The sequence below is a fragment of the Morone saxatilis genome, unplaced genomic scaffold, assembly GCF_004916995.1.
Source record: "Morone saxatilis isolate NCDOM2014 unplaced genomic scaffold, NCSU_SB_2.0 Contig21, whole genome shotgun sequence".
NCBI lineage: Eukaryota > Metazoa > Chordata > Actinopteri > Moronidae > Morone > Morone saxatilis.
In genome coordinates, this window is record NW_023339774.1 from 10,992,411 (window position 1) to 11,004,192 (window position 11,782).

At 38.7% G+C, this 11,782-nt stretch overlaps 1 protein-coding gene across 1 annotated transcript; it reads right to left on the bottom strand.

The window, feature by feature from the left end:
* Positions 1 to 2,336: 2,336 nt before the first annotated feature.
* On the bottom strand, positions 2,337 to 11,187 carry slc5a1 (solute carrier family 5 member 1). Its single transcript, XM_035667397.1, has 15 exons — positions 10,971 to 11,187; positions 10,297 to 10,368; positions 9,760 to 9,864; positions 9,462 to 9,521; positions 8,894 to 8,998; positions 8,676 to 8,781; positions 8,236 to 8,316; positions 7,891 to 8,099; positions 7,180 to 7,315; positions 6,918 to 7,025; positions 6,664 to 6,814; positions 6,398 to 6,566; positions 4,651 to 4,866; positions 4,411 to 4,519; positions 2,337 to 4,302 (listed from the first exon to the last, which is right to left on the bottom strand). Exons 1-15 carry the CDS (start codon positions 11,106 to 11,108, stop codon positions 4,088 to 4,090), a joined length of 1,980 nt encoding a protein of 659 aa, XP_035523290.1. The 5' UTR covers positions 11,109 to 11,187; the 3' UTR covers positions 2,337 to 4,087.
* Between the last annotated feature and the right edge of the window lie 595 nt (positions 11,188 to 11,782).

The window sequence follows — 11,782 nt, forward strand, 5'->3', positions numbered from 1 at the left end:
GCTAACTGTTCAATAAAAACCTCCGACTGTAATATTAAGCTAACTGTTCAGTAAAAACCTCCGACTGTAACTTTAAGCTAACTGTTCAGTAAAAACCTCCAACTGTAACTTTAAGCTAACTGTTCAATAAAAACCTCTAACTGTAATATTAAGCTAACTGTTCAATAAAAATCTCCAACTGTAACTTTAAGCTAACTGTTCAATAAAAATCTCGACTGTAACTTTAATCTAACTGTTCAGTAAAAAGCTCCAACTGTAACGTTAAGCAAGCTGTTCAGTAAAAACCTCCAACTGTAACTTTAAGCTAACTCTTCAGTAAAAACCTCCAACTGTAATATTACCCTAACTGTTTGTTAAACCAAAGTGTCTTGTTCTCTATTCCCATGTGTGAAATGCAAAAGATTAAACTTTGTTTTGGAGGCTTTGGCATCTCTTAAAAGTTGTTTAACTAATAGTAATACCTGAAGTAACGAGCAAATTACTCTGCTGTTGAGTAATTATTAACTTTTATTAGTTTGTAATATGAGTAATTGATTACATTTTCTTGTTCAATACTGCTAATTTACAATAAGAAACTGATTCAATTTCATTTTCATTAATTCTTCTTAAAGAAACAATAAATGAAAGAAGTCAGAACGCCATTTTTGTGCCACCAAATGTATTGCCATGTCTGAAATTTACCATGTACATGTCTTATATTACAAATTAGCATTAAAGTTCTACAAATATGAGTAACTTATTGAAACTACTTAAGTACATCTAGTGGAGATGTAAGAGATATGAAAAGCACTTGCAGGAAGCTTAATTGTTAGGATAGACTGCTGTTATTATTTGCAAGTGTCAGTGGACCAAAACATTACAAACGTGTGTGTGGGAGGTTTATGTGAACTCAGTGGGCCATAAAGTGAGGTTGGAAGTCAAAGTCTTTAGAGGTGTTTTCTTCTTTAAGAATTTTCCCATTGCAGTTTTCAGAGGTCAAGTGCCGTTCAGAGGTAGCTACAAGGTACTGTATAATCGTGGCTGCAGGGACAGTGAGACCTGTCACAGCCTGCCCTGAGGCATACTTCTTTCAAAAAGAACTGATTTCTACTTTACCTGTTTCAGTAAACCAGTTGAAAGGCTGAAGAGAATGAGTAATCATATTTTGTCAATAAAAATATATTGGATATATTTAGGTATACTTTGTAGTTATATATATATGTATAATAACGTTGGGATTAGAGTGGCTCTTTCAGACCTCAAATGCACTGTAGCTGACCAAAATATGCAATATTATAGCTCAATTAATTTGTAATGTACAATTTATTTTGTAGCTTAAATGTCACATTTACATAATCTTCTATAAATACCTCATCTGTTTATTGTTCATTCTGAATATTAGAGTATTCTAAGATATAGGAGTATCAAAACATACACTGTAGCTGACAGCTATGCTCGCTCATGTCCCCCAACTTCCTGACATACCTCAGGAAGTGATCTCAAGTTTCTTTGCACGATTGCAGTAAATACAGTGTCTGGTACCTGAGGTGTGATCACAACTTACTGCTGTCTAAAAGGTTTCTACAATAGATGAGTTTAAGCCATTTAAAGTTTGTCTTGCAGTGATCAGCATGAGTAATGTAGTATCTTGTCCTGTGTAATGAGGCTCTTGTGCCACTAGGAGGCCACAGTGTTTTAGTTATCTTATCTTGTTCCATATGTCCTCGTGTCCATAATCTTACATGATATTGCTTTTTATGATTTAAATGTTGCTTGTGATATAACCCTGATTGTAATGTATCATGCACCTGTACAATTTCATGAAATCTAACATGATTGTCATGTTTCATGTTTGATGGGACCATGTATAAGATATAACTGGTAATTTTGGGGATAACACATAGTTTGTAGAGTCCGTATCTTTCTAATCATTAGGATATTAAGGCTAATAAAACCATTACATAGTTATTTGATTATTTATTTGTGGATAATCAAATGACCCTATAATTATAGGACTTAGTTCAAGGCAGGACAGGACAACAAATAAGAAAGAAACTACTTCATACTCTAATGTTATATATTTTTTTTTTTCTAACTCTTATTTCCAATTTCAAAAGGATCTTATGCTAACACAGTTGTGTTGAAAGATGTTACATGTTTAAAATCACCACCTCAAATGGCTACTGTGTGGGCCCCATGGAGTGAGACATCTCAACCTCTTTCTCAGACTGGTAGTAGTATACATACTCCACAGTTAACAGAATGACTTAGAAAGCAGAATGGGTTAACAAAGCTTGGAAAGAACATACATACACAAGAAAAAGACATAAAAATAAGGTTTTCTTCATCAGTGCTTTTATTTCATTCAGGCTTTTCTTCTTCAGACAATGGCTAACTGGCACAATCCTCTGCATGCAACATGTCTCGTCCCTCCATTACTCATCACTGTGGGTAAAAGTGGCTGCCAGGTGGCTATTTGGTACTAGCACTAAAAACGAAAATGTCTCTTATGACTGTTAAGAGCGAGACAAGCCGCCATGTTGACCTTTGACTGCTACACTTAGTCACCACACGGCCCAGCAGAATCACTACCAGACGTATGATTCAAACAGATATAAAGTAATATGAAACTTAGAGAATTAGGCACAGATAAGACATAAAACTGCAGAGAACATAGCATGCATGTCCAAGGCAGAAATCATAAATTATTTAACAGCAGTGCACATATTCAAGGCCTACATTAGTGAACATTAACCACAGAGTTGGTGATAAGAGTGAGATAATACGTGCCATAATGCAATCGACTCTTTTGCGGTAAATTAAAAAGTGATCGTGTGTTTGCCCGTCACCATTTATTTACTAAGTACATAAAAGATACAATTTACCTCAGAAAGTGCTGACCCAGAAAATCAATGTGCAAAACAATAAAGAAGAAAGTAGGGTCTTACATATTTATCTGTAACGATAAGTGAACCACCAGAGGGAAGTAAAGAGAGTCAGACAGTGCTCTGTGTAATTCACAACCATTCTTCCCTGGGAGGTTTTTATTCATTAACACCTAAAACAACAGTAAGGTGCATAGATTTTAAAAAGTGACAGCACTCATGGACATTGAGCCCACATAATGAGAAAAACAAGGCTTAGAATGAGGTAGAAAAACAGTCATTACCATGAATTTGAACGTCTTCTATCTTCTTCTAAACCCTGATCTGTCTGTCATACATTACAGGTATGTTGCTGGCATTTTGCTTATCGTGTGATCACTCATTTTTCATGATTTAAGGCAGTGTCCTAAGTTAAAACAAAAAAATCACTTTCACTTACATGTGAACTAGAAAGACCACATGATAATAAAGAAACATTTATATTTCCAGTGTTGAGTGAGAATATGTGATTGAATTGAACAGGAATGGACATTATTAAGATTAAATTCTACACACACTGAAGCTAAGAGTTCTGATTATTTTATCAACATGAACAAGGACTCGTGGCTGCTATCACAGATTAAATAATACATTTCCGCCACTACGATCAGCGGGCGTGCGCTCCTTTCAGGTGAACCGTGAGTCATTCTGTATCTTCATTTATAAGCTGTCCTAATTTACACAGCCACTCTTGCCCTCTCTCAGTATGCCTACAATCACAAAAGCAACAGTAAAGACAAGGAAGTAAACTCATAGTTAAATTTGGAAGACCTACGACTGTGCAGAGGGTCGAGACAATGTGCAGAAAATACATGTGCACAATATTAACGTGTTTTAAGTGTAATATGTGTTACAGTGTGGTTTACTTCAGCTGCAAAATGGCTTTAGATTACAGTATATACCTTGAAGACTTTTACACGAGACCTGTATACAGTATTGAAATATTTTAGTAGAGTTTTAAACAGGCACATACTTTACAAAAATATATTTTATATACTGGAGAAGTAGATAGTACAGTATGTATAGTAATTACGATACAGTAGAGTAAGGCCTGCAAGTGCATCATCTTATTTTAGAGAGTTGTGGGCAACAGCTCATCTGGTCATAAATTACATTCATATAAAATCCTGTCACTTAAATATAGATTCTAGTATCCAAGAGCAATTGGGGTCAGTCGAGTTTCTTTAAGCAAAAAAACCGTGACAGAAAACAGCCACACACAGGAGGATGATAGCGTTGCCATTGACAACGTTCCTCCATAGAGGCACCTCTGTGGTGTCTGTGAGCTTCTTCTGCAGCTCTGCCTGCTCTTCTGCGCTCAGCTCGGGGCCTTTTTGCTGCTCCAGGCCGCAGAAGCACATCAGTGCCTTCTTGCAGAAGCCTGGCTCCTCCTCTGATTCTGTGACATAACAGAAAAAGACAATGAAGAAAATCTGCTTGTGTGTGTGTGTGTGTGTGTGTGTGTATAGACTTGTGAATGCATCTACACTGTATGTCTGCTGATTACCGTCTATGTCCATAGTGTTGGAATCGTTTTGGTTATCAATCCAATCATCCTGTTCAAGGTCCACCCTCTCCTCCGTACAGTTCCTTAGGCTCCAACACAGACGATACAACTAGACAAACAACACCACACATGGTTTGAAACTAATTATTTATGACGTTAGTTATTGCAGTGTCTTCCAGTGAATGGTCATGATGGTGAAATTAATGATTTATCTATTCTCATTTCACAGTGGTCACATACATGCTTGTCGTTGATAGGTTTGGTCATAAGAGAGATAGATAGGATGAGGACACAGGAGACAACAAATAGGATGATGGAGAAGTAGAGGTAGTGGACTCCACATATGATGGTGGGACAGTCACTGGGGTTAACACAGCTGCCTGTACCATAAGCGAACTCAGCAATCATCCTGGACAGGCCGATACCCAGGCCAATTATGAGGCCGTAAAATGCACCCTGACAAAGGAAAAAAGTAGGAAAAATTGTTAGTTTTGACTGTTACATTTGTATTAACAAGAGTCTATGAGTCTGTGATGCTGTACATTGGTAGATAATTTTTAACAAGTGTAATGTTTAGTATGTTCACCATCTTAATTTAGGTGTATTAGCATGCTTACATTTGCAAATTAGCACTAAACACATAGTGCACACAAGTACATCTAAGGCTGAATTGTTTAGTAAGTGTTAAGGTATTCGGTCATAAACAAAAGTATTGGACAAAATCAAATGACCTGTGGATGACACTAAATGAAAAGTTAAAGCATGAAAAAAAAATCATGACAATCCATCCAATAGTTGTGGAGATATTTCACTCAAAACCACAAATTTCAGCCTGCTGGTGGCATTAGTGGAAAAGTCAGAGGATCACCAAAATCGGTAGGCTTCTCCCTGTGGGAAACATGAATGCCTCTGAAAAGGTTCATGGCAATCTATCAAGTAGTTGTTTCAGTAGATATTTCAGTCTGAACCAGTGAAGTCAAGTGAAATACCGTCCCACCAAACCAACATTAACATTCCCAAAGTCATGCCACTAGTATCCGTTCTTCTGGCAAGAAGGTTGTAATTAATACTCTTCTCTTGAGGATGCATAGCTGTATAAACCCAAACACCATGCAATAGATTCTGTTGAGCCACAGAACCACCACAGGATTATATGGACACTTACAAGACATTAAATATACATAAAACAGATTACAAGACAAGTCATCGCAAATATGATTCACGAGAAAAACAGGTCAGGAAGAATCTGAAGAGATGAGGCAGTAATAGCAGCAGCATGAGTGAGAGTGTGTGTCAGGTTATAAAAACCTCCTCACTGACTTGTCTGAATGTGACTGGTAAGGTATGAATCTGCTGCTAACTGACACTGATCAGCTGATGGTGTGATTGACTTCTTTGTTTTTGGCCTATGCTAATGAGACGATCATGAGAGCAAGAATCATATCAGCAGGGGTCCATGTCCACACCACATGAGGTCACATAACACATGTTCATGTTATTCAACTGCTTTATGGTCAGGCGACACCCAATTACCGTACACAAGTAGCCGAAGGAGGCAGTGAAAAGAAAGATCTTCTCAAAGACCCCTGGGCAGTAATTACTTAAGATGTTTATAATGGACTGCATTTGACAACACACAAAAGTTAATTTCACCGTTTTCATCCATGGCTCTAGTGATGGCAATGTCTGTCAGTATATACCACTTTGAATCCAAATGATTTTAGTGCCCATCAGGATGGATTATAATCATTCTGGAGACCCCTGGACTTTTCAGATAGTGCCATCATCATGTCAAATTTAAATTTGTCCAGAACTTGCTAGAACGATAGCATGCTAAATTGAGATGGTTTACACAGTAAACATTGTACCTGCTTCAAATCAGCATGCTAGCATCGTCACTGGTTGTCATTGTTTATATTGAACAGGCAGTAGATTGCACTTAAAACTGAAACGTGTAAATAAGGAGATGATTGAAGTGGAAACTCACAGGCTCATTGACACGTTTGCAGAAGATGGCAAGCATGAAGACAGCTGCAATGGGTGGTGTGAGGTAGCTGGTGATGGACTGGATGTAGTCGAAGAGCTGACCACTCTGCGATGTTTGCACCACGGGGATCCATGCTATACTCACACCAATCAGGGCCAAGATAAACACTCTATACACAGTAAAACACACACATGTGAAAACAGTGGCGGTAAGGCACATGTGACTTCTCATCATCAAAAACCATATGAAACTGAACCCATATGTACCTGCCAGCAATCATGAGTTCCTTCTCACTGGCTGAGCGGCGAATCTTGGTGTAGATGTCCATTGTGAAGAGAGTACTGGCACTGTTGAAGATGGAGGTAAGTGAGCTCATCAGAGAGGCCATCATCACTGACAGCATAAGACCTCGCAGACCTGAAATAGGTCAGATAAAAAATTTAAATGGGGGTAATAACTTGGACAAAAAAGGTGCTGCTTGGGTTCTCAGCTCATAAGACAAAGGGCTTTAGCAACCTACCATTGGGCATGAGATCCACCACCAGTTTGGGATAAGCAATGTTGGTGCAGCCCACACTGGCCCCGCAGTATTTTATACATTCAGTCGGATCCACGCATGCCACTTCGTCTAAAATAAAATGACAGGATGTCAGGAAATGTTTAAATCCACCATTATGTCTGTGGTAAAATGTGCATGAGCTACTATAGTGCTTTCAGCCAGTGAGCTTGTTTTTAGCATACACCAGTCACATTATAAACTTCAGAAACCACAACACTCTTACCAGCATAGAGGATCCTGCTGATCATCCCTGGGAAAACCATGAGGAACATGGGCAGCAGCTTCAGGTAGCCACATAGGATACAGCCTGCCTTAACGTGAGATAAATTCTTGGCTGAGAGGCAACGCTGGACAATCACCTACAGAAAAACATGTGACAGATGGGAAAAGATCAGTAGGGCCATAATACAATCAAAAGTAAATGGGATATTAATGGATGGAAAAATGGTTTTAATGGACTCTTAACTATTCTCTCTATTTCAGATTAAAAATATTTGCAGAGTAAATACAACACTTAGGCCAAAGAAGCCAATTGGAAAAAGCCTGCTGATAAGTATTCTCTTCTGTTAGCTGAACAGGGTTTAAGTAGGTGGGCCATAATGTGTTTATGTATGTGCTGGATATCAACGTTTGAATCTGATTTTTCATTTAGATGAAGCATTACTCTGCCTGTTAATCTTATCTCAGTCTCCAGGAGTGCATTAGGGTTTAACTAAAAGCATGCCTGTCCTCTTACAGCAAGTCACCTCAGACCGCTTGAGCGCGTCTGGCGAAAACAGGCAAGATAAAGGTGCATAAATGTGTGTACAATGTGTGGGAATCAATTCTGTATATGTGTGTTGATGGCCATGGTTTGTTCAGTCAGCACAAGTAAAGTATCCCTACAATCACAGTGGTCACGCCCCCAACAGCGCTGCCCACTGGCTTGACTGACCTGATCAGTGCACCAGTACCAGGTGGCCTGAATGGTAAGTCCAAACACAAGGCCAGGCCACGGCAGGTCTCCTGTAATCGCATTCCTAAAAATATGGAAGGAGTCTGCCCGAGGCTTGTAGCACTCCGCGCTGATGTTAGTCGTGATTGAAGGGACGGCCTCCATGTAGCGCTGCTGGAAGCTTTCATAGCCTCCCACCTCATTGAAAGCTGAGAACATGGGCGCAGGTTGAACTAACTTACAGTCATTACAGACATTCATATCTCTTTAACAATTTCCTGTCACAAACAGGATTAGTCTTGTTATAACAATTTAGCAAACAATAAAAAAGGAGTAGCATATTACCAAAGCCCATAAGGATGAATGATCCAACAACCATGATGATTGTCTGTAAGGTGTCTGTGTAGATCACTGCAGCCAAGCCACCTGAGATACAGTACGTGACGTTACACATTTTTCATTCAAAGTCAACACATTTTATTGCCACTAATGTACATAATATAACTTGATGGAGAGAATAAAAAAAACAAATTAACTTTGTTAGATGTGGACGTTTTATTACTAAAAAGCAGCAGAAGGCAAGTTCCTGCTTATCGCTTTCCATGGGTGATTAACCACAATAACACACCACAGATAAACTAGCCAGGAAAAGAGTATGTGTGTGTCTACATGTGGCCTTGAGAAGACTTTACCCCCATTCACATTATACAGAAGATAAGACTTCTGTCTTTAGCTTGTGAGTGATCTATTCAGTGAAAAAGGAAGTGCATCCTGAGTGGACAGACCTGTGACGGTGTACAGCGCAGTAATCAGAAGTAGCATGATGACAGCCAGGTAAATATTCAACCCAAGAGCCTGGTTGATGAAAATGGAACCAGAGAACAGGTCTGCCTGAGTGGACAGGAGATGAGAAATCATTTCAGTGTCGGACAATATACAGGTACAATGTTGAAAGCAGAGAGAGGGTCACTGAGAGGTAAGATGTGGTGTCACTGTGACTTACTGAGATCTTGGTGAAAACATAGAGGAAGAGGGACAACACAGAGAGATAGATGCGGATACGCTGTCCTCCAAATCTCTTTTTCAGGTACTCAGGCATGGTCACCACCTAAACACATCCACAGTAAATAAGATTTTAATTTGTTCCTGTTTTCTTTATTACCTTTAATTAATAGTGATTTCTTCTGACAGCTGAAGAGGGACAGGAAAAGGGGGGGAGAGAGGGGATGACACATAGCAAAGGACCACAGGTTGGAGTCGAACCTATCGCTGCTGCAGCAAGGGCCTTAGTGCAGGGGGTGCCAGCTCCACTATGTGAACTATCAGGATGCCCTTTTTGTGCCAGTTTAACTTAGTTTTCCCCTCTAATCTTGCTGTTTTTATGACCTCCCACTCCTATTTTGGCAGGGAAAATAAATCATGCATTGGAACAAATAAGATATATTATAAACTCAATAAACTGTAAATTAAGAGATATGTTTACAGTGGTCATGAATGTATGTTTGGATAGGTGAAATGAATATTTGCATGTGTTTTGTACATCCAAAATGTGGCCTGTGTGTTCTGTTTACCCCAGCTTTGATGTAGATGGGCACAAAGAGCCATCCCAGAATGACGACCACTATGAGAGCCTGAAACAAATCAACAAGCAAGAACACAAATAATAAATAATCCATGGCTCCATTTGGTGAAAATGTTTCTATAAAGATAAATTGACTTCTGTTGCCCTTCAGTTTCCATTATCTGTAGACTTATCAGCTCACCTGACAGATAACCGATAATATCTGTGTCACAGGTTAGAGAAACATTGGTGTGAAGTTATCAAGAAGTGATAACGGTGTAATTAGCACATCAGACACATCTACTCACATTCCATTCAAATCCACCAGTGGCTATCCCTGCAGCTGCAGCAGTCCCAGCGATTCCTACAAAGTGGCCACTGCCAATGTTGCTGGCAAAGAGTGACGCTCCAATCTGCGGAGGGCATAATTATTCTCATTAATGATTTGCAGGCATAATAAATAAATTACAAAATTATTTTTTGGGCTGTAGTTGAAAACAATAAAGGCATTGAACAGATGATCAAAGAGGGGGAATTCACTTGCATTAAAAATTCCTGTTGACTATGCTCTTTTGGGTTTGACATATATAGCTACGAAAATAGATAAGTAATAGATGATTTACACATTTACTTACTGATGTAAACCTGATGTTACACAAAGTGCCTCCATTATGACACAATGCACCATATTTTATACTACCAACTAGCACGAAACAATAAAATCAGTCAGCATGTGTCTCTGCCTCCATAATGGCCCTCATTGCTGTCAGATTGGAAGATCAAAACAGAGCTGAATATTGATAAGCATGAAAGAAAATCTTTGTCTTATACTGAGCAATACCCACCGGCCACCACACCATACTCCTCCCTGCAAGGAAGAAACCACCGACAGTGGATCGGTTGGTGCGGACCATAGCCTGCAACAGGAGAAGGGCACACTTTAGAAAATCCATAAAGGCATTTTTGCAAAACAGACAACAGACTCTCTGTTTCAACAGTCTTTAACTGCATATCTGTTAATGATTTTATTTTCTACACAAATGCTATAAAAGTGACCAAAACAGTGAAGAAAACAACTACATCGCAACATAAAACTCAACAATGACACACTTAGAGTAACAGTACTGCTAATAAATGAATTTAATTTAATTTAATTTGACTGTTCATTGTGAAATGTAAAAATAGTCTGATCTCTGCTATAAAACAACCGTAAAGCATATTGTTGAGTAAGATGCTGTGATTGCACAACATCAGTACACTCCAAAGTGTTGCTGATATTAAGGTACTAAAAACCAAAGCCCTTATTGGTAAATGTGTTGTATCAGGACATAAATAAACACTATCATCACTTCTCCAACATTTAAATCATCATTTACTTTCATGGCTTATTAAATTTATTTTATTTTCTCAGAATAAACTAAAACCAACTAGAACGCTCACAGCTATAAAACTGGTGATGAGTTAACTATTCACAGGGAAGAAGGATCTAAATGGTCGACTGAAAGGCTGAACAACTCACCCATATTCCGACAGCCAAGACAACCAAAAAGTAAATCACAATAACCGAGATATCTGCTGCATTGTTAAGCACCACAGTGCCCGTGCCATTTCTTGCATTCCTGCTTATATAGGAGAATCCAAAATAATCTCGAGACATTTTTCCTGAGAGGGGGACCAAGGAGCAGGAGTGTTGGTGGAGTCGCTCCGCTTTGACTGAAGCACCTGCACAGACACTTATGTACCTTTGGTGGAGGTGTGTTTATGTGTGAGAGAGAGAGTGTGGGAAAGCATTTGGGGGCTGGGAGGGAGGGACAGAGAGTGTGTATATCTAATAAATGACCAGATATTGTGTTTGGTTGAAAGTTGAATGTGCAAATAAACCTAAATGATACATGATTGTGCATGTGAAAATTAATGTGTTAAAGAATGTAAGCTTTTAGTAAATAATGCTGTTAATGATCAACCCACGAGTAAAGAAACAGGTGCTCCTTTAAAATAAAGGAAACTCCATTAGCACTGCAGCTCAATTCAACTCAGTGTGATTCAATTACGTTTAGATCAGTTCAGTTCAAACACATAAAATGTTAGGTAACACAAATAAAGCAGTTATAGAGTTATATGAAATATTGTCACATTTGAGTTCTTGTTAAAAACACAACTGAGCAGCTGCCTCCTGACAGCAATAACTAACTGCAGTTAACCCATAAAAGATCTGTTATATAGTCCTTGTTTGCCCTCTTACTGCCCCCTCACACTGATTTTGACACTTCTGTTAAGTAAAAGTAAATTTAAAAATGAAAAATATTTTATCATTTACTGTAAGTCTATGAC